A 23,123-nucleotide genomic window follows, 5' to 3' on the forward strand; every position below is an offset into this window, starting at 1 on the left:
CATCTTCTCCCTTTCCTGTGAAGTCTCAAGGACACTATGTGCTGACCACTTCCTGTTAGGCTGGTGGTCAAAGGTGTTTTTCTTCTCAAACTTCTCCATGAAGAACGGTCCAATGACTTGGAGCATTCTGCAGCGTGGAGGCCATTCCCATCCTTGGAACACCAGGGACAGGTAGAACCTCAGTACATAGTGACACTTGGTGTTTGTGTACTGAAGGTCTTTGCACAGCTTGATGCACCTCCACACAAAGGTGGCCATCAGGATGAGGTTGGTGTTGGGTACAATCTTCCCCCACCTTATGCAGAGCTTTGTAAATGGTGTCTCTGCAGACATGGTCCATCTCAAGGGAAGTGGAAGATGGCTCAGGTGACTATAATGGCCCAGTTTGAAGGAATGGGCCAGACCTGCACCACATATGACATCTGAGAAAGTAGCTCATACCTGATAACTAGCCTATTTCTCACATTGTAGAGGGAGCAGTGTTCCCAGAAGACCAGTTTCTGTCTCACCTTGGTGACGTGCTCCTCCAAATTTCGCAAGCATCTCATCCCCTCCAAACCATATCCCCAGCTCCTTCAGATAATCTTGATGGTGAAGGGGACAATGGATCAGTCAGCCCAGTTCCCAAAGAGCTTGCCTTGACTTACCTGAGCACCCAAGATCCGTTTGAACTGGTCGCAGATGGTCATGAGGTTGCTCACTGATAGAGGGTCCAAATAGAAAACAGTGGTGTCATCCATGTACAGGGAGCATTTGACCTGCAGACCTTCGCTGACTGGAACAGTTACCCCTCTCAGGCTTGCATTCTTCCTGATTGCCTCAGCAAAAGTCTTTATACAATACACAATCAAGGCAGGAGAGAATGGACAGCCCTGCCTGACTTTAGATCGAATTGGGAAGCTGTCTGATATCCACCAATTGATTGAGATTGCAGTAAAGATGCAGCTATAGAACTATCCGTTCCAGTTGCGAATTTCCCACGTTTTAGAGAGCACGTCCCACATGTACATATACGATACCCTGTCAAAGGCCTTCTCCTGGTCCACATTGATGGAGCAGGTATCTATCCCACTGTCCTGCATGTAGATGATTGTGTCTCTGAGGAGTGTGTGAGGCTCTCAGATCGTCCTGCCCACTCAGCACAGGTTTGGTCGGGGTGGATAATCTATCCCAGAGCTGATCTGACCTGGTTGCTGATGACCTTGGACAGGATTCTATAGTCTGAATTCAGCAATGAAATTGGTCACCAATTTCTATTTTCAGCCCCCCTCTCCCTTCCGCTTGTGGACAAGGATATGATACCTTTCCTCTGGATTTGCACATGGTATGCAAAGACGCATACTGTTGTACATCCCTAGCAGGTCCGGGCGAATCAAGTCCCACTGAGCCAAATATAACTTGACTGGCAAGTTGTCATTTCCAGTAGTTTTATTCTTGCCTTAGGATTTGAGGGCCATGGTCAGCTCATCCAGAGTTAACTCCTGTTGTCTAATACTTCAGTATTAGACGAACAACTGGGAGGCAGCGCTGTTTGTGGACTTGCTTTCCTACAGCCTGGCATAAAAGGATTTGCTGGTCCTCAGGATGTCAGAATCAGATAATGTTACCGAGCCATCACCTTCTGCACCTTCCAGAAGAATACAAGCACATCTCATCCTTCAGCCTGCTCCATAATGTGGATCCTGAACCGGAAGAATATCTTGGAGGCCTCCGAAGCAAGGAGTGAGACTTGCTGGTTCTTCACCTTCTGGTGATCCTCTGAGACATTAACCCCCACATCTGTATAAGGCATATATTCTGCATGATTTTCTGGAGTCTGGACAGTTTTCTCCACCTCTCTCTCACCTTTGGAGCACTTTCGAGGACAAAGAGCCTCTTGATGTTCCCTTTGATTCTCACCAGTCCTCTGGAGACTCAAATAGGGGCTTCCTGGTTCTCCAACCTGTGAAATCCCTTTTGAGCACTTCAGTGTTTTCACGCCCAGCTTCTACATACCCTTGACGGCTCACTGGTTGTCCTGGAGGTGATAGTGGGCCAGCAGGAGGCAGTGGTCAGAGAAGAACATCGGCTTTGACAGTGGGTCTGACAGAATACATGGGACACAAATAGGAAATCTATCCTTCGGCAGATAGACTCCTCTGGGCACAACTAAGTATTTCAACATTGCAGTCCGTCTGCAGAAGTGCTGAAGAAATCATGTCAGGAACCTGGATGTGACGCCCCTCCAGATCACTGCCTGTTAGAGTTCTAATCTCAGCTGCTCCTCTCTGGGATACTGATTGCCTGTCACAGGGTCTTCACTATGCCTACTCCTCTGTGATGCTGACTGCTTGTCATAGGGTCTTTATCTTGCCCTTTTCTCTCCTTGGACTGTATGCTACCCCCTTGCCTCTGTCTTTCTCCCTGTATACCCGCCCGTTAGGTAGATTAATCCATGTTGAGGCAAGCCCTGTTATTCTATCTGGTATTGCTCCAAATATCATCATTGAGAGGAATTTTGAGAAAGATCACTATATAGGCACTTTGAGTACACAATGGATGAAGTACCACAGTAAAAACCAAAACCCCCAGATGTCCCACTCCTCACTGCCTAATTAATGCCTTACCCCCTCCTCCTGCCCCTGGCTCTCAGCTACCCTCTGACCTTCCCATAATTGTGTGTTGGTCCTTATTGTTGTACTTGAAACCCCTGAATTGTTCAGTGACTGGGACTCCCTCCTTGGAGTTTGGGTGTTGTTCCTGTGACTGAATTTGGCGTGTATCATGAAGCAGCAGTAACATCGGATTCTCCTCCACAGCTCAGCGACATGTTCCTATACACTGCGCCCCAGCATAGTGGGAAATACCAACTCAACAAGACACTGCCACTGCATGGCATGAAGGTAAGAGACAGATTACCCCTGGAGAAACAGGTTGTAGAATCATATCAAATAGAATCCCTCTTTGTACAAGGGAAGTGGGAGGAAACAGGAGATATTAGAGTGGGAGTACAAACCCATCATAAAATACTGTGGCTATGAGAACAGGACAGAAGCTGGGACTCCTGCAGGAAATAACTTGCCTGAGATGGGTGGATCTCTAACAACACTTGAAGGAAGGTCTGACTTGGATAGCCCTGAAGTGCTGGTTGAGTTAGTCATTGTATTTCAGAGTAAGGTTGAAATCAACTAGGAAGCAGTGATTCTAGAGATCAGAGTTGAGAGTGTGTTGCTACAAACCCACCCACTCCCACAGCTGCCTGGATTACACCTCCTCCCACCCTACCTCCTAAATAAAACTGTCCCGTACCGCCAATGCCTCTGCCACATCTGCTCCCAGAAGAACAGGTTCCACCACAGAACACCCCAGATGGCCTCCTTCTTTAAAGACTGAAATTTACCCTCCCATGCGGTTAAAGATGCCCTCCAACACATCTCATCCACGTCCCGCACCTCCGCCCTCAAACCGCACCCTTCTAACTGCAACAAGGACAAAACCCCCCACCCCCACCCCCCCAAGTCCTCACGTTCCACCGCACCAACCTGCATTATCCTCCGACATTTCCGCCACCTACAAACGGACCCCACAACCAGAGATATATTTCCCTCCCCACCCCTTTCCACTTTTTGCAAAGATGAATCCCTCCGTGACTACCTGGTCGGGTCCACACCCCTCCAACAGCCCACCCTTCCCTCCTGGCACCTTCCCCTGCCACCGCAGGAATTGCAAAACCTGCGCCCACACCTCCCCCCTCACCTCCGTCCAAGGCCCCAAAGGAGTATTCCACATCAATCACAGTTTAACCTGCACTTCCACACATGTCACTTATTGTATCTGTTGCTCCCAATGCGGTCTCCTCTACATTGGGGAGACTGGACACGTTCTCGCAGAGCACTTTAGAGAACATCTCCGGGTCACCCGCACCAATCAACCCCACCGCCCCCGCCCCATGGCCGAACATTTCAACTCCCTCTCCCACTCTGCTGAGGACATCACCACTCCCTCACCACCCGATGACTGGAGGAAGAACGCCTTATCTTCTGCCTCAGGACCTTTCAACCCCAGGGCATCAATCAAACTTCACTAGTTTCCTCATTCCTCCCCCAACCTAGTTCCAACCTTCGAGCTCAGCACCGTCCTCATGACCTGTTCCATCTGTCAATCTTCCTTCCCACCTATCCACTCCACCTTCTCCTCTGACCTATCACCTTTACCCCCACCTCCATCCACCTATTGTACTCTCAGCTACCTTCCCTTCAGACCAACCCCCCCCCTCCCATCTATCTCTCCACCCGCGAGGCTCCCAGCCTCATTCCTGATGAAGGGCTCCGGCCCAAAACGTCGATTTTCTTGCTCCCCGGATGCTGCCTGACCTGTTGTGCTTTTCCAGCAACACACTCTCAACATTGTATTTCAAACCCTGGAGCTGCGAAGCATGCACTAGAGATATCATTTCTATGGAACACCATACTGATCATGGAGAATATTTCCCTTCACCCTACCCCAATCAGCCACATGTCACTGCTCCTCCCCACCCCAGGCTGAGAGAAGAAAGAGATTGATATGGCAATTTAAACATCAACATTGCTTTTATAAATCCATGAATAGCTGGCAAAATAAATATACTGTTCATGAATATTGCTTCAGTCTGTTGCTATCACTTATTGATTTTTTTTAAGCAATTCAGAGACAACTTTCAGAGAAAATTTCAAAACTACATTGCAATCATGCATTTAAAGTTAATACCTCACAACCAACAAACAAAACTTAAAACATTTCAAATGAAAAGTTTTAATTCCTGCATACTGACCTTAGAAGTCACTCCCTCCCCATGCCCGAGAGCCTGCTTGTGTATCCGAGAGTCCCTTAGAGACTGAAATAACTCCACAGAGGTCAGTGTCCCATCCCCAAATCACCCTTTAATTACACCCTTGGCACTGATCCAGATCCCTCTGAGCCAGTTCCCAGAGTGTACAGAACTCTGACACTCCTGTTTTTGTCATTTTATTAAACAGTACAAGTTGCAAACAAACAAACAGTTAACTTTAAAGCTGTATACAAGAAACAGCAATATCCAGGGGAAAGGGGCAGCAAAGCCAAACCCCCAAACCCCACCGTACAACCAGTTCGCAGGGACACAAGGACAAACCTTGAATCCCACCTTGACATTATCGAGAGGATAACAGTAAATGCAGTCACATACAGGCAGTCCGATAAACCGAACAGCTCATATAACACAGACAGCAACCCAACAAACCACCCGACCTCCCACCTTTCGGCCACTCAAAGGCAGCCTGCCCCTACACCCTTTCTGGCTTTCGGTCCACCCTGACACACCTTCTGGCCAACCCGAGGTCATCCCGTTCTCCTCTCTGGGACGACGGTGCACAGGGGAGCCCCCAAACCTACTAGATTCCGGCCTGCCCCCATGCACCTTCTGGCTCTCGGCCACTCTGTCACCTTCTGATCACCTCTAGGAAAGCCTGTCCCGATTTCCCTTTCTCGGAATGGCAGTGCTCAGAATGGCCTACCCACCTTCCGGCTCTTGGGGTGACCGGCATCGGGATGGCCTACCCACTTTCCATCTTTCGGGGCTGCCTGCTCACTTTCTGGTTCTCAGGACAGCCGATCCACCTTCCGGCTCTCAGGGTGACAGCTTTTGCGATGATCTATGAGTCCCCCCCCCAGGCCTGCCAGACTCAGGGACACGCAAAACAGTGCAGGTGATAAACCCAACAAGCAACAAGATAGAGTCAATTAGAAACTAACAGAGTCCCTCTGGTACACAGAGTCTATTACCATCAATAGTTCTCTTCAGAATACAGAGTCCATTCCCAGGAACAGAGTCCACTCCAGTATACAAAGTGCATTGTCAGAATACTCCAGTATGCATTGCCAAAAACAGAATCCACAACGAAGGCAGAGTCCACTCCTGAAGGCAGCAAATGCACACCCCACAGCACACACTCAGGTATTCAGTCTCCATAGAGAGCCAGGCCCACTCACAGGAACATGGTTCATTGGAAAGGTGCAGTTAACTCATAGGGGTTCGGTCCATTCCTGGATGCAGCAGATGTTCACCTCCCACCATACACAGGTGTTCAGTCTTTACAGAGGCCTAGTCCATTCACAGAGGGCCAGGCCTACCCACAGGAACAATTCATCTAGAAAGGTGCAGCATCACACAACGGCTCAATCCGAACATCAAAAAAGTGAAAACACATGCAAAAAAAAGGAAAGAAAACCTGACTGCAAGGGCTAAGCCCTGCCATGAAATCATCATTGTCCTTTTTTCACTGTAAAAGATAAGAGTAACACGCAGGCTATAAACAAGCCATTGAAACAACAGTTCCCTAATGAGAACTGAAGCACACCTGTAACACATTGACTGTGGAGTTCAGGCAGTTTAGAAATCAGTCCTCAATGAAAAGGAATACCAGTTAACAAACTGGCTATAAAGTTCAGGAATCAGGTTCGCCCAAAAAAACCAGAAACCAACAACCAACAACATACTGGATGTGGGCAGCTAGCTCAGTTAGCCCCCCCAATACAATTGGAGAGTCCTTCACACTGATCCAGCTCCCTCAGAGCCAGCCAGAGTGAACAGAACTCTGACCCTCCTGTTTATAGTTTTTCAGTCCCCCTCCTGTTTATTTTTTTTTGTTTATATATTTGTTCCTTTTTTTATTACCCACACACTACCAACTACGGTAGTGCTTATTTCACCTCCCACCCCCCCAAACCCATGTTGTGTGTGTGCAGGTGATAGACACAGTGAAAGACACAAGTTGCATGAATCTTTATTCAATTTCCACCACCAGGAAGATAGGAAACACCCGAGTGGCCAGTGACAAGCACTGCCCTTCACATCAAAGGGCAATGCTGTGTGACCAAACAGTGAAGGGGAGGGCAGGGATTAAATCAAAATAGAGTTGGACGGGAAAATAATCCACTCCACTCCCTGCGGCGCCCACCTCTCCCTGAACGACTCCAGGGTGTTGGTGGACACCGCGTGCTCCTTCTCCAAGGACACCCAGGCTCTAACGTAACCCCGGAAGAGGGGCAGGCAGTCGGCCCTAACGACCCCCTCCACGGCCCGCTGCCTGGACCTGTTGATGGCCAGATTGGCCAGGCCCAGGAGCAGACCCACGAGGAGGTCCTCGGACCTGCCCTCCCTCCTCCGTACCGGGTGCCCAAAGATCAGGAGCGTGGGACTGAAGTGCAACCAAAGGCAGAGGAGGAGGTTTTTAAGAAAGTCAAAAAGGGAGTGCAAACGCCCACACCCAATATACACGTGGTCCACGGACTCCACAGCACCACAGAACAGCCCTTCATGTTTATTTTTTTTTTTTTTCTTTTTTTTTCTTTTTTTTTCCACACTACCGCCTAACTGCGGTAGTGCTTATTTTTTCCCCAGCACCCATGGTGTACTCCTGTTTATATTTTTTTTTTCCCCAGCACCCATGGTGTGTGTGTGCAGGTGTGAGACACAGTGAAAGACACAAAGTGCACAAATCTTTATTCAATTTCCACCACCAGGAAGATATGAAAAACACCCGCGTGGCCAGTGACAAGCACTGCCCTTCACATCAAAAGGGCAATGCTGTGTGATCAAAACAGTGAAGGGGAGGGTAGGGACTAAATCAAAATAGAGTTGGAGGGGGAAATGATGCACTCCACTCCCTGTGGCGCCCACCTCTCCCTGAACGACTCCAGGGTGTCGGTGGACACCGCATGCTCCTTCTCCAAGGACACCTGGGCTCTAACGTAACCCCGGAAGAGGGGCAGGCAGTCGGCCCTAACGACCCCCTCCACGGCCCGCTGCCTGGACCTGTTGATGGCCAGTTTGGCCAGGCCCAGGAGCAGACCCACGAGGAGGTCCTCGGACCTGCCCTCCCTCCTCCGTACCGGGTACCCAAAGATCAGGAGCGTGGGACTGAAGTGCAACCAAAGGCAGAGGAGGAGGTTTTTAAGAAAGTCAAAAAGGGAGTGCAAACGCCCACACCCAATATACACGTGGTCCACGGACTCCACAGCACCACAGAACAGCCCTTCATGTTTATATCTGTCAGCTAGGGCTCCCTGATTGGACCAGATTAACAGCCCCAAGTAGGGAACTCATATTCTGTGAAGTCCATCTGGCTGACTTCATTACAGTTACAATGTCACTGATATTTGAGCAGAGAGCTGGGCAGTTTGCCTGGGGCTTTAGCTTGTTCCTGCTGTTTGAGCTTTAACTCTGCCTTTTCCTTTTATCTCCAATCTGGATAGTCTTGGGCTAGACATTCACACAAATCATTGAGAGTATTGCATTTATTCAGGGAGGCTTTGAGGACATGTTTGCTGTGATGGAGCACCAGAGAGAGAGAGAGAGAGAGATTGTTCTGGAAATCTTGTGGCAGGCATGCAGATGATGTGATCTGGCCAATGCAGCTGATTAGGAATGAGACAGGGGTCTGTTATTGAAGTGCTGTCCGGACATGTGGATTTGCAGGATTTTGCAGAGGCATCACTGTTGATACATCCCTGAGAATTTGAGGTGTCTGCTGCACATTGTCCAAGTCTCCATCACTGTTATCGTGTACACCACAAACTCAGTGTTGGCTTTGAGGTCACTGTTGTTCAGGTCTTTGATCCTCAGTGAGATGATTAATTTCGTCACCCCACACAATAGAAACAATAACTTTGACTTGTTGCTGTGCTGCATCCAGAGATCAGCCTGGATACATTTGTGAGAATTTCATTTAGTCTCTGAAGAATTCCACAATACTTTCTGATTACCTGGCAAATTGTTCCAGGATTCAACGTTATTCCACAACAAGCAGTTGTTTGAATACAGCTTGAATTGATAATTTGCACTGGAAGCTGTTCTCAGAATTTTGTATTAGTAATTCAAAAGAAGGATTCTGGGTAATCCAAGATGGAGGGTGAGAAAGAATTCTGGCTGTAACAGGCTGCTCTTTTTTTGGAGGTATTTTAGGTGTGGGATGTGATTTCCTCAAATTCCAGGAGCAGCAATTACTGTTTTATATGCTGTTGCATTGTTTTGGAACTTTAGAGGAAAAAAAGTCTTTAAAACAGCACTTTTAAAAGGGAGAAGGACAGACAATAGGCAGCACATGATCAGTGCAGGAGAGAGAGAGAGAAAGAAAGAAACACACTCTACTAACTGACACAGCAGTGAAACTGTGCAGTTCCCACCTTTGCTGTTGAATTTATGTATTGCTGAACATTGTAGTGCGTCTAGCAAAATTAACAAACAGTGCAATTCACAACAGATCTTGGAGGAGCCTGTTTGGGAGAGGTCACAGCATAGAAACAGATAAGGGAATAGTTTTAAGTGTGGCCTTGCTGTAAGTCTGCATTAGTGAGTAGAGTAGGTTCTTTCTTGATTATATGTTTTATTGAGATATGTCTCTTAAACCGTAAGTATTAAGTTAGCCTGGAGCAGTGTTTTTTAGAGGAATAAGACAGCGTTATTTTCTGGATCTATAATTTGGAAGAAGCAGAAATGGACTTCAGTAGAATGATATGTTCTTCTTGTTTCTTGTCGAATGTGAGAGTTTAGGGAGAGTTTACGTTCTGAGAATTATATCTGCAATAAATGCTGTTGGTTGCGAATCCTGTCAAATCAAATGGATCGATTGAAGTGACAGTTAGAAGCAAGGAGGAATTTACAAGAGCAAGAGGGTGTAATGGATGGCAGTTATAGGAAGGGAGAAAAGCCACAGAGACAGTCACATAGATGGGTTAACTCCAGGAAAGATAAGAGAGGTAGGCAGGTAGTGCAGGAGTCTTCCATGGCTATCCCCATTTCAAACTAGTATGCTGTTTTGGAAAATGTAGAGGGTGATGGATCCTCAGGGAAATGTAGCACGAACAGCCAAGTTTCTGGTATCAAGATAGGCTCTAATATATTGAGGGGTACGTCGGGTTGCAAGTGATCAATTGTATTAGGTGACTCTCTAGTCAGAGGCACAGACAGACATTTCTGTGACCAGCAGCGAAAAATCAGAATGATGTGTGCCTCCCTGGTGCCAGGGTCAAGCATGTCTCAGAGAGAGTACAGACTGTGCTCAAAGGGGGAGAGGGACCAGCAGACGGTCATTGTACACATTGGAACCAACAATGTAGGAATGGAAAAGGATGAGATTCTGAAAGTAGAATATAGAAAGTTAAGCAGGAATTTAAAAGGGAGGTCCTTGAGAGTAGTAATATCTGGATTATTCCTGGTGCTACGAGCGAGTGAGGGTAGGAATAGAAGGATAGAGCAGATGAATGCGTGGCTGAGGAGCTGGTGTACGGGAGAAGAATCATTGAAATCTCTTCTGGGGTAGAAGTGACCAGTACCTAAATTGGAAGGGGACTAATATACTGACCTGTGACATCTTCTCCAAAACCTGCCTCCTTGTGATAGCTATTTCTGCCCTGGGAAAGTGTCTCTGACCTTCACTCTATCTATGTCTCTCATCATCTTGTACACCTCCATCAAGTCGCCTCTAATCCTTCTTCACACCAATGTGAAAAACCCGAACTCCCTCCAGTCCAAGCAGCATCCCCCACACTCACACCCACACACACACCCTCTCACAGGTTTATACTTCATCACACTCACACATTTTATCAAACATGCACACGCACTAATACACACACACTCGTGCACTCACACGCATATGCACACACTCTCTCCACTCTCTCTGTCACACGCACGCGCACACTCACACATATATAAGTCTATAGGATGAATTTGTATTTGCAGATACATTCTATTTTGTTCAAAAATGCAGAATCTGCAGGTAATCAATGCAGGCAGTCAATCCATGTAATGTTTTATAAATTCCACTTTAGAAATAGAACCAGTCTGACTCAAGATTGGGATACAAACAGGCTCTAACCTCACACTGAGCTGAGATGTCACCTTTTATTTTATGAAACCTTAATTATCTCAAGAATGTGACTTAAAAGAAGTTCTGGGATTGACATATTAATGAACCGAAACCTGCAACCCATTCTAAAAGCTGAAAGACATAACAGCAATCTAGGTTTGTTCAATATACCATTTCAGTTGCATGCTGTAATCTCTTGCAATAAATTTTATGTCTTCTGGTCGTTCTTCACAGCTACACGGAGCAGCACTCCGAAAACTCGTGCTTCCAAAGAAACCTGTTGGACTATTTCTAACTTTATCGGTTGAGTTACAGTTATTGCTGATGTAAAGGTTTCTAGCTTTTCAGCAAAGAGTAGAATTCAACACATCTGCTGCTTATCCAGAACGTGGTCTGTCTTTAGAATAACCCTCATCATCTTCAGTCTAAAATGTTGCACATGTGGAAATAATGTTTGCTAACACCGTAGACTTTAAGGGACTCACTAAGGATTTGTGGACAGACTCTCTCTTGAAGTGAAGACATAATTTGCAAACTTTTCACTAGCCCACGTAACAGCAAATGCTTCTTTCTGTATCATTACACTTTCTGTCAGTGATAGGTCTGCACTTTTGATCAGTCTGTATCTGAAAGAGTATAGTTCCCACTCCTGCTACACAATTGCCTCAGCATAAATGATCCTAGGTAGCTCTGGCTCAAATATCTGTGATAGCACCATTTCTTTGATTTAATCTTCTTCCCAGTACCATATAGTATCTGATATGTAATGGCCCATTGGGGACAGCTAGATTTGCAGAATCACACAAGGATCCAATTTGGCCCATCGTCCTGTACTGGCTCATTAAATTAATACCATCATATAATCCTGACCTTTAACACACACCCCTTGCAGCATATTTTTATCCATACAATCAATCAATGCTGTCTTGAATTGAACTTGCCTCCAACACTGTTCCAGGCAGTGCATTCCATACACTAACTAATTGCTTCATGAAACTTTTTTTTAAACTTGATCTTTACTTCTTTTGCTTCTTACTTTAAATCTATGTCCTTTTGTTCTTGTTCTTTTTTACGATTGGGAACATTTGGGCAAGAGCTTTCTGATTTGGTTTCCTGCTCTCATGTACCTTGGAGCTCAGTCATGTTCTGAGATGCTGAAAACCCCTTGATTGCTTTCTGTTTTGTGTATCACCTCTGACATAATACGTACTCACCATATGCCCAAAGGACTTGACAGTGAGCTGTGAGACTTCATACTTGTTGATGTGTAAGCCCTGCTTGTTGTTGTTGTAAAATCACAGGGCTTGCATTCTGGTGTCATGCTCTGTTTGAGTGATTCCATAGATCAGGAAATAATCCATGTGTCACAAAACTTCAATGAAGTTTTCCAAAATACTTGACATTGTCCACTCTCTTTCTGGTCAGATGCGATGCTGAAAGGGAATTTATTCAATCTAAACTGCCCAAATGGTGTAATGAAAATTTTGAACAACTTAATAAAGAGATTAAGTTCCTAGAAATTACAAATTGCAACTCAGTTTGTGAAGATTGAATTGCAAAGAATCTCTCATCCACAGACAAATCAGGTGAACTTCACAAACAATGGTTTTGTTCAAAAGTGTAAGGTCCACACCCAGATTCTGACAGATCCATTGAGTTTTGGTTTTGAGAACAACTCCAAACACCAGCTTTTTGTTTCAGTCACCTTCCTTTTGAATGAGAAACTTCTCTGTGTGTGAAACAACCTGACTGGCTTCATTCATGAGTGTTGTGGTATACTCTTATCAGCTTTCCTAGTCCCATTGACGGCTACGAAAATTCAGCTCTGAGAGTTGGTTCTCTTCTCTATAAAGCAAATGTAAATTAGTACCAAAGTCCCAGCTTCAAACTGAACAACTCTGGTTTAGAGTTGCTTATAAGGTTTCACTGATTTCTCTCTCTCTCTCTCTCTCTATATATATATTGAAGAGTTGCATTCAGTTGTCTTGTGACCATGAGTTTTACACCTCTCAGTCAGTGTTATATTTTGCATGATGACTGAAACAAACTATTTCCTACCATGGTTCAGAACCAGTACAGCTTCACCTGCTTCTAACTTAAAACAGATCTTATTTCACTCTACTAGGAAATCAGCATTCCAGTAGCTGCTGGTTCCCAGATTATGAGGAGAGAGTGAGGACTGCTGAGGCTGGAGATCAGAGTCAAAAAGTGTGCTGCTGTAAAAGCGCAGCCAGTCAGGCAACGTCCGAGCCAGAACCGCCCTCTTGATTATCCTACCTGTCCATCTTCCTTCCCACCTATCCGCTCCACCCTCCATTCTGACCAATCACCAATACCATCCCATCTTTCTTATTCCCAGCCACCTGTCCCCCAGCCCCATTCCCTCCCATTTATTTCTCAGCCCCCTTGGGCCACCCCTTATTCCTGATGAAGGGCATATGTTCGAAACGTCAACTCTCCTGCTCCTCGGATGCTGCCTGCCCAGCTGTATTTTTCCAGCACACTTTTTGGTACCTGGATTATGCCAAGGGAAAGAATCTCCACATTGTTGTTATCTTCTAGTTCATGGATTTTGCTACCTTTTTAGGGGTTTCTCTTGACTTTTTCCATACAAGCGTCTTTTAGCAACACATAACTTAGAAGTGACACTTCTTGCAAAAATGGTGTTTGGCACAACAGATTTTGCACCTGGTATCAGCTAGGGCAATTAATATATACTCTTTTTGGTTCCTGATTTTTGTATGGCCACCCCTAAAATTAACAAACTGCACCCTCTGTCATTTTGGAATGTGGTTCTTCTCCCTGTCATCCCGAAGCACTTATCAATCTTGGTTCCTAGTCTTAGTTTGTCTGCCATTGATGTAATATCTGGTCAATCTTTGTTGCACAATTTGGCTACTCAGAACTTGTGACCACCTCGAAGTGTTCCAGTGATACCAAAGACTTTCCATGTTGTTATCCCACTTGCTGCCACCATATAATATTCTTGATCTGGTACAGAATATTTAGAGAGTGTAATGGTAAGAGAAGCATTAACTTTCTGAAAGGACATTTTACAGTGGCTTCACCTTGTGAAAAGAGATCAAATTTATGTGGTATTGCGTGGCATCGTGATACCTTGTCTCATTAATATATTAGACAGTCGGACTTAACCTTTTATACTATAACCAATGAGCTAAAACTAATGTGATCCCTTGTGTCTTATGAACAAGGAATAAACAGGTTGGGACTCTACTCATTGGATTAGAGAAGAATGAGAGATGATCTCATTGAAACAGATAAGATTCTTAAGGGACGTGGCAGTGTAAATACAGAGAAGATTCATGGGAGAGTCGATCACCAGAGGGCAGAGTCTGAGAATAAAAGGGCACCAATTTACGACTGAAATTATAGTAATTTCTTCTGTTAGAGGGTTGTGAGTCTTTGGAACTTCAGACCACAGAGTTTTGTGTGTGTATTTAAGGCTGAGATAGACTATTGATCAGTAAGGAAATCCAGGGTTATGAGTGAAAGGCAGGAAAGTGGACGTGAGGAATGTCAAATCAGTCATGATTCTCTTGAATGGCAGATCAGGCCCAAGGGGCCGAATGGCCTTCTCCTTTTTCTATTTCTTATGGTCTAACAGCAGTGATCCCTGTTCTGAAGAAGGGTCATTAGACTCAAATCATGAACTCTGCTTTCTCTCGAGATACTGCCAGACCTGCTGAGTTTCTCCAACAATTTATGTTTCTCGTAGCAGAAATCTCTGACTTGCAGCATCCCTGAGAGCATGGACAGCAATTCAACTAAATCTCACCACAGCCTAGACAAAGCTCCAAAAGTCGGAGCTGAAAGCTGACCCAGAGCTCCAGACTGGGAAATACAGTAACACCTCGACTTACGAACTTAATCCGTTCTGGGACCTGGTTTGCGAACCGAAAAGTTCGCGAACTGAATCAATTTTTCCCATTGTTCGGATAGTGTTCACAGCGCACGCTCCAACGACGAACTGAATTAGATCACGCGGGGCCCGAGAGCTTTTGCGTTCAACACGCGCATAGAAAAGCAGAACAATGAAACCACGTTGTCGCACACAGGCTTTTTGCGCTCGTACCTTTGTTCATACCTTGAATTTTGTACGCATGTTGAAGCAAAATTTTATGTACAATCCTGTTCGTGAACGGGGTCGTTCGTATGTCGAGGCGCTACTGTATATTACATCACCTTTTCCACGTAGATCTAATATCAGATGCATCACCTCCCCTTTTTGGTCTCACAGAGGATAACCAAAGTAGACATCCCTTTCAAATTTGTTCCCAGAATACCAGTGAGCCATATTGTGAACTTAAATTGTTTTGGTTGGGTTTTTTTTTGCAAACTATTATTGTGGTAGTGGAATAGTAAATGATCAATGTTTTAAACTGAAAGTTGGAGACTGAGCAGAGAGCAGTTGGACTGACTGAAATGTTCAGCGGGCTGCTGACTGGGATTTGATCTGAATTTCCACATTCTGTGCTGAAAATAATGCTAAATCTCTCAAACATCTTCATGCTTCATTGGAATATTAAATCAAGTTTGCAAATGAGATAGTATGAACGCTTGGTAAGCAAGGCGTACACTGAAGTTGGGGAAGTGGGCTGTATATAAAGACAGTATGGAGTATGGTGATAGATGGAAGGATGTGGTGATGTTGGGATTTGGATGACAAGTTGGGGAGAGATGGGTTGGATTTTATTGGGAAAGGGAAGCTAGTTTGGAATCTGACTAGACAAATTGGGGGGGAAAAAACAGTAATACGTGGAATGAACATTCTTATTCACTCCGAAGGGTATAAGATGAGTGAGACCAATGTGTGTCAGTCACAGGTTTTCCCTGATATTTCCCTCTGAAGACTGCTTTGGGTGGGTGGATGTCACTGGAAGATTGCTCAAAATGTACGCTGTAAAGCTCTGATTCCCTTGTTTGTTACATTGGCAGGTGAGCAGAGTGTCTGTCGAAGACTCTGAGATGCTGCTGAGGATCCAGAGTGTGCGAGGCTCCATCACACTCTCTGCCAGGTATTATGGAACTAAGTTTGTACAGGGCAAGGTACTTGCAACATCATGACAGAGTGATCAAACTGGATTTACATGTTAATCCGGTCACGGTCATAAAAATGTAATGTTAAACATGAAGCAAGAGGTTTTCCAACTGAGAATTATTCCAGCATTCACCTCCTGGCATGGAGCCAATTTTGAATCTGAATTGCCAAGTTACCCTAGATCACATGAGCTTTTACCTTTTTTTTTAATCCCATATGGGATCTTGTCAAAGGCCTTGCTGAAATCCATATGAACTATGTCAGCTGCGCTGTCCTCATTTAAACATTTAGTCACCTCTTTGAAACATTCCACCAGATTTGTAAGGCATGATCTTCCTCTGATGATGCCCATCCTGACTACCCTTGATCAAACCTTGCCTCTCTAAATTTTCTCCTTCAGAATTTTCTCCAGTAGTTTCCCTACCACTGTTGTCAGACTCAATGGTATATCATTTGCTGATCTATCTCTGCCACACTTGTTTTAAAAGTAGAACCACGTTAGTTGTCTTTCAGTCACCTGACAGCTCTTCTTTGGCTGGAGACAATTTAAAGATTTAGGTCAGGGCTCATGTGATTCCTTCCTTCATCTCCCAGAGCAACCTGGGAAAACTACACATCCTAACCTGGGGTTTGTCCACTTTTGAACCCGCCTAAATCTCTAATACATCCTGACTCATGTATCAAAATGGTCAAGGACCACACAGTCCATTTTCCTGAATTCTGTACTTGCAACATCCTTCTTGTGCCTGAAGATGTGTAGGATTTGGAAGTATTCATTTAACATACAACCATCGTGAAATATTCATTTAACACACAATCAATGTCATCTGACTCCAAGCACAGATGGTCCCTGATGGATCTTACTCTTTCCCTGGTTATTCTCTTCCCTTTGATATACATGTAGAGTATCTTGGGATTCTCTCTGATCTTACCTGCCATGACTTTTCATGTCCACTCTTCGCTCTCTTAATTGTTTTCTTAATATTCCCCCTACACTTCTTATATTCCACTTGTTTTTTTTTAATTTGCTCTCTTTGTTCCTGTTATACATTTCTTTTCCATTTTATCCAGTTCTAAATATTACTAAACATCCAGAGTTAGATTAGACTACTTACAGTGTGGAAACAGGCCCTTCGGCCCAACAAACCCACACCGACCCTCCGAAGCGCAGCCCACCCAGACCCATTTCCCTACATTTACCCCTTCACCTAACACTACGGGTAATTTAGCATGGCCAATTCACCTGACCTGCACATTTTTGGACTGTGGGAGGAAACCTGAGCGCCCGGAGGAAACCCATGCAGACACGGGGAGAATGTGCAAACTCCACACAGACAGTCCCCTGAGGCGGGAATTGAACCTGGGTCTCTGACGCTGTGAGGAAGAAGTGCTAACCACTGTGCCACCATGCCGTGCACCGTTCTCTATTGCTCCTACATTTCACCCTCAGGGAACATATTGGGTCTGTATTCTCCCAGTACCATTTTTGAATACCTCCCACTGTTCTGTACATTTACCGTCAAGTCATTGTTTTCAGTCTCCTTTGGCCAGATCCTGCCTTATTTTAATAAAAGTTGCCGTACCTCAATCTAAAAGCCTTTTGCAGACCATCTTCTTCCTTATCCATATCAAACTTAAAATGATCGCTATCACGAAAATACTCTTCCATTGCAACCTCAAACACCTGTCTTTGTACACCAGAATTCAGTCCAGCATTGCACTGCCCTTGTATAACCCTCTACATGTTGATATAAAAAGCTCTCATGTATACATGTCAAGAAATCCGCCCCCTCTCATTCCTTTAAACCATGATTCTCCCAATTAATATTGGAGTAGTAGAAATCCTCGAATCATAGAATTTTATGGGAAGAAGGAGGCTTATCAACCCATCGTGTCTGTACTGACTCCCAAAACAGCTACTCGTCCAGTCCCACTCTCCAACCCTACCTTCACAGCTGTCTAACTTAATCCCTTTCAAATATGTATCCAGCTCTCTTTTGAAACCAAATGTGGAACTTACCTTCACCACTCTCCCAGGCTGTGCATTCCAAATCCTAGCAACTCTGAGGAAATAAGTTTCTCCTCATCTCAATCCTAGCTCCCTTGCTGACAGTCATGAAGTTAGGATCCCCTAGTTACTGACATATCAACTAGTGGAAATAGAATATCCTTTACCCTGTCATAATTGTTCATAATTTTGAATGCCCTGATAAGGTTAAACTTCACTGTTCCAAGAAGAGTAAGCCCAATCTCTCTACTCTTTGCTTGTATCAAAATTCCCTCATTCCTGACATCATTCTAGGATGTTGCTTGGTATGGAAGGTTTGAGTTATAACAAAAAGGCTGGATAGGAAGTTGAAAGGCAAGCTTTTAAAATTTATAAAATAATGAGTGCCATAAATAGAGTTAATGATAGTTGTCTTTCCCCTAATTTCAAGACTAGAGGGCACATTTTTAAGTTGAGAGGAGAGAGATTTACAAAAGACATGAGGGGCAATTTTTTTACAGAGCGAGTGGTTTCTCATTTGGAATGAACTTCCTGATGAAGTAGTGGATTTGGATAAGTGGATGAAAGGTTTAAAGGGATGTGGGCCAGGAACAGGCAGCTGGGACTATTTAGTTTAGGATTATGTTTAGCATGGACTAGTTGTATTGAAGGATCTGTTTCTATGCTGTATGGCCCTCTGAGTCTGTAAATGTAATATATTTACCTTTATTGTTTTTTTGGACACCTCAGTCAACAGACTATATTACATATCTGTTCCTCAATTGTATTGTTATGATACATGGTGTGACTACCTCCATTTTAATTCCGAAACTGTATCCACAAAGCCTCATTTGAAGACCCTTCCAAGATATCATCCCTCTTTACTGAAGTAATTGAATCCTTAATTAATAATCTGATACCATCTCTCCTTTCCACGTCCTGCCTGAAGATCCTATATCTGGAATGTTGAGTTGTCAGTCCTATCCTTCCCTCAGGAGAAATTGAGGACTGCAGACACTGGAGATTAGAATCAAAAAGTGTGGTGCTGGAAAAGCACAGAGTCAGGCAGCATCCGAGGAGCAGGAGTGTCGACATTTTGAGCATAAGGTCTACATCAGGAATGTGATCATCATCCTGATGAAGAGCTTATGCTTGAAACATTGACTCTCCTGCTCCTTGGACGCTGTCTGACTGGCTGTGCTTTATCAGCACTACACTTTTTGACTCTAACTCTCCCTTGACCAAGTCTCTGTGATGGCGATCCACACCCTTAACACATCTGCCTTACCTCTAGTACACAGTTTTCAAATAGAGCCCATCCAGGCTCACCTTACTCCTTTGAGATACCACATGGCCTACTACCTTTGTCTTGGTTCCATCAAAAAGTTATATGATTTTACTATTGAACTAATGGCACTGTGTTCCTTGCATCTACTGAACTAATTTAAACTCCTGCCAACAGCACTAGCAAACCCTCCCACAAGGATATAAACCATTCTGGTTTAGAGCAGACTGACCTACTTGTAGAGGTCCCACCTTTCCCAGAAACAATCCCACTGGTCCAGAAATCTAAAACCCTGCCTCCTGCATCAACTCTTTAGCCACACATTTATCTTCCCTCTTCTATTTCTGTACTTGTTGGCAAATGGCACTAGGAGGTCCTGTTTTTTAATCTACTGCCCAGCACCCTGAAGTCTTGATGCGAGATCTCATCCCTTGTTCTCCCTATATTTTCAATACCAATGTGCACCACACCCTCTGCCTTATCATCCTCCTGCTTCAGGATGCCCTGCAGCTGCTAAGTGACAGCATTGATACTGGCACCAGGGAGGAACACACCATCCTGGGGTCTCATGTGTGGCTGCAGAAATGTCTGTTTGTTCCCCCAACTAATGGATCATCTATCACTATCATTCCTGCTTTATTTTTCCTCCTGTATAGTCAGACAAGAAAGCGAATGCAATGTTGTCATTTATCTCAAGAGGGTTGGAATATAAAAGCACCGTTGTACTACTGAGACTTTATAAAGCTCTGGTTAGGCCCCATTTGGAATACTGTGTCCAGTTTTGGTCCCCCCACCTCAGGAAGGACATACTGGCACTGGAGCGTGTCCAGCGGAGATTCACATGGATGATCCCTGGAATGGTAGGTCTAACATATGAGGAACAGCTGAGGATCCTGGGATTGTATTTATTGGAGTTTAGAAGATTAAGGGGAGACTTAATAGAGACATACAAGATAATACATGGCTTGGAAAGGGTGGACGCTAGGAAATTGTTTCCATTAGGTGAGGAGACAGCCTTAGAATTAGAGGGGTAAATTCAGAACAGAAATGCGGAGACATTTCTTCAGCCAGAGAGTGGTGGGCCTGTGGAATTCATTGCTACAGAGTGCAGTGGAGGCCGGGACGCTAAATGTCTTCAAGGCAGAGATTGATAAATTCTTGATGTCACAAGGAATTAAGGGCTACGGAGAGAATGCGGGTAAGTGGAGTTGAAGTGCCCATCAGCCATGATTGAATGGTGGAGTGGACTCGATGGGCCGAATGGCCTTACTTCCACTCCTATGTCTTATGGTCTTACCACTCATGATGCCAGAAGCCCAGCTCTATCTGCACTCCCTTGAGGAACCAGCAAGTTTCTCAGCTTCCAAATTGGAAAATTAATTTTATAAGGAGACCAAGGGGATTCCTGCACTAGTTGCCTATTTTTCTGTGATTGCCTGGTGGTCACCCATTCCTTTTTACCCTCCTGTTCCTTCACCTCTGTAAACATGCTGCCCACATGCCTCTCAGCCTTGTGGATGTGCCACAGAGTCTCCAGCCTCCACTGGAGCTCTGAAGCCCAGAGCTCAGGTTTCTGCAGCTTGGAACTCTTCCCGTGCAGATGGTCATGCTGGGTCTACTAACATTTCTAATTATTTCACCTAAATGATACTCCACTTACCTTTCATCTTTAGTCTTCTTTTATTCTGACTGTTACTTATATCTACTGCTTTTCTTTTCCAGTTTATCCCTGTTGGTTTTTACACTTTTAAAATAATTGGTATGTAGATTACCATAAATTAGTCGTCAACTAGATGTTTGGTAGTATAGTACTTAGGTATTACTGAAAAAGACATATTTTGCTAAAACATTTTGTCTTGCACACATCAAGAAAATTGCCAATAAAGAGAAAATCCAATATTTACACTGTAAGCCGAGAGAATGCTGATTGATTAGAAAATGGAAGTTGATTGATAGAGGGCTTGCCAAGCAAAATCCAATGGTTGATAATGATTGACAATTCACTGCCAGGTTTTGCTTAAACCAGGCAAGTTTAATCTGTTCTAAGAAATGAATGGCTTTGTCTAGTTGAAACAATTGCGGTGTGTATCCAATTTGATTTCAGTAATTCTTTTTTATTTAGTCAATCGTGACTAATCTAACTTCTTTTTGTCAGCTCCTCGACAGAGCGTGATGAATGGTTGGCTGATATCAGCAAAGCAGTGGATGATTATCAGAGGTCACAGACGTTCTTGAGCCTGAGAGGGAATGCTGAGGTCGGTGTTACAATAGAGAGCTCTCTCATCAATGCATCCCAGTGTTAATACAGATCGTAGTTCTAGCAAACATCTCATTGTCTGAGGCAAAGAAACAGAGTGATTTTGTTATCTTTATTCCTCAATCCAAAATTGCCATTCCTGGCAAGACCAATGGGCCATAGAACATTGCCCATCTCAAATGGCCCTCAAACTGAGCGGCATCTTTTGCAATTTCAGAGCACAGGTAAGAGTCATCCATGTTGCTGTGGGTCTGGAGTCACACACAGGCCAACAAGGTAGGGATGGAAGATTTCTCTCCTCAAAGAACATTCATAATTGAAATGGGTTTTTATGAACAATTGATTATAGCTGTTATGTTAACCATCACAGAGATTAGGAGAACGTGAGGACTGCAGATGCTGGAGATCAGAATTGAGAGTGTGGTGCTGGAAAAGCACAACAGGTCAGGCAGCATCCGAGGAGCAGGAGAATCAATGTTTCGGACATCATTATGCCTGAAATGTCAATCCTCCTGCTCCTCAGATACTGCCTGATCTGCTGTGCTTTTCCATCACAGAGATTAGTTTTATATTGAGCTTTATAAACTAAATTCTACTTGCAGCCATGGTAGGATTTGAACTTTGAGTATTAGCCAGGACCTCTGAATTTATCCAAAGATTTTATAACACTGCCACCACCTCCCCTAGATGTATTTGCTGAGAGTTTTAAGCTTGGTGGAAAATAACGAGAGTAGGACACAGAGAGGCTTCCAAGAGATACAGCAGAGCGACAAGATGCCAAATGTGTTATAATGTGGGCAAAAATTAGGTTGTTCAAAAACATACAGAATGTGAACTTTCTCTGCAGCTGTAACACTATATTCTATATTAGAACATAGAACATTACAATGCAGTACAGGTCCTTTGGCCCTTGATGTTGCACCGACTTGTGAAACCAATCTGAAACCCATCTAACCTACACTATTCCATTTTCTTCCATATGTCTATCCAATGATCATTTAAATGCCCAATGCATTCCATGCCCCTACTATTGTCTGAGTAAAGAAACTACCTCCTTTGAAAGGAGCAAGAGGAATGCAGACTACTGGGCTAATGGTACGATTCTTGGCAATGTAGATGAGCAGAGAGATCCACGTAACCTCGTGGTTCCGAAACTCAATTCCTCTACCAATTAAAGTTAATACACTTCTTAACAACCCTATCAACCTAGGTGGCAACTTTCAGGGATCTATGTACATGGACAGTGAGATCTCTCTGCTCACCTACGTTGCCAAGAATCTTACCATTAGCCCAGTAGTCTGCATTCCTGTTGCAGCTGTACAAAACTCTGGTGTGGCCGCACTTGGGGTGTTGTGTACAGTTCTAGTCACCACATTATGTGAAGGACATGGAAGGTTTGGAAAGGGTTCAAAGGTAATTTACTCGGATGTTTCTTGGTATGGAGGAAAGGCTGAGGGAATTGAAGTTGTCTTCATTAGAGAGAAGAAGTTTGAGAGGTGACTTAAGGAGACATATAAAATAATCAGAGGGTTAGATGGGGTGGACAGTGAGAGCCTTTTTCCTCAGATGATGATGGCTAGCACAAGGGGACATGGCTTTAAGTTGAGGGCTGATAGATATAGGACAGATGTCAGAGGTAGTATCCTTACTCAGAGAATAGTAGGGGCGTG

General features: G+C 44.4%; 1 protein-coding gene across 1 annotated transcript in view; it reads left to right on the forward strand.

Moving 5' to 3' along the window:
* Positions 1-23,123, forward strand: part of LOC140483946 (FYVE, RhoGEF and PH domain-containing protein 5-like) — a 239,377-nt gene that overhangs the window by 187,902 nt on the left and 28,352 nt on the right. The window contains exons 12-14 of the mRNA XM_072582811.1: positions 2,799-2,882; positions 15,822-15,901; positions 21,352-21,451. Coding sequence (XP_072438912.1) covers positions 2,799-2,882; positions 15,822-15,901; positions 21,352-21,451 — 264 coding nt within the window. The remainder of the gene's footprint in view (positions 1-2,798; positions 2,883-15,821; positions 15,902-21,351; positions 21,452-23,123) is intronic.

This window comes from Chiloscyllium punctatum, chromosome 12 (assembly GCF_047496795.1).
Source record: "Chiloscyllium punctatum isolate Juve2018m chromosome 12, sChiPun1.3, whole genome shotgun sequence".
NCBI lineage: Eukaryota > Metazoa > Chordata > Chondrichthyes > Orectolobiformes > Hemiscylliidae > Chiloscyllium > Chiloscyllium punctatum.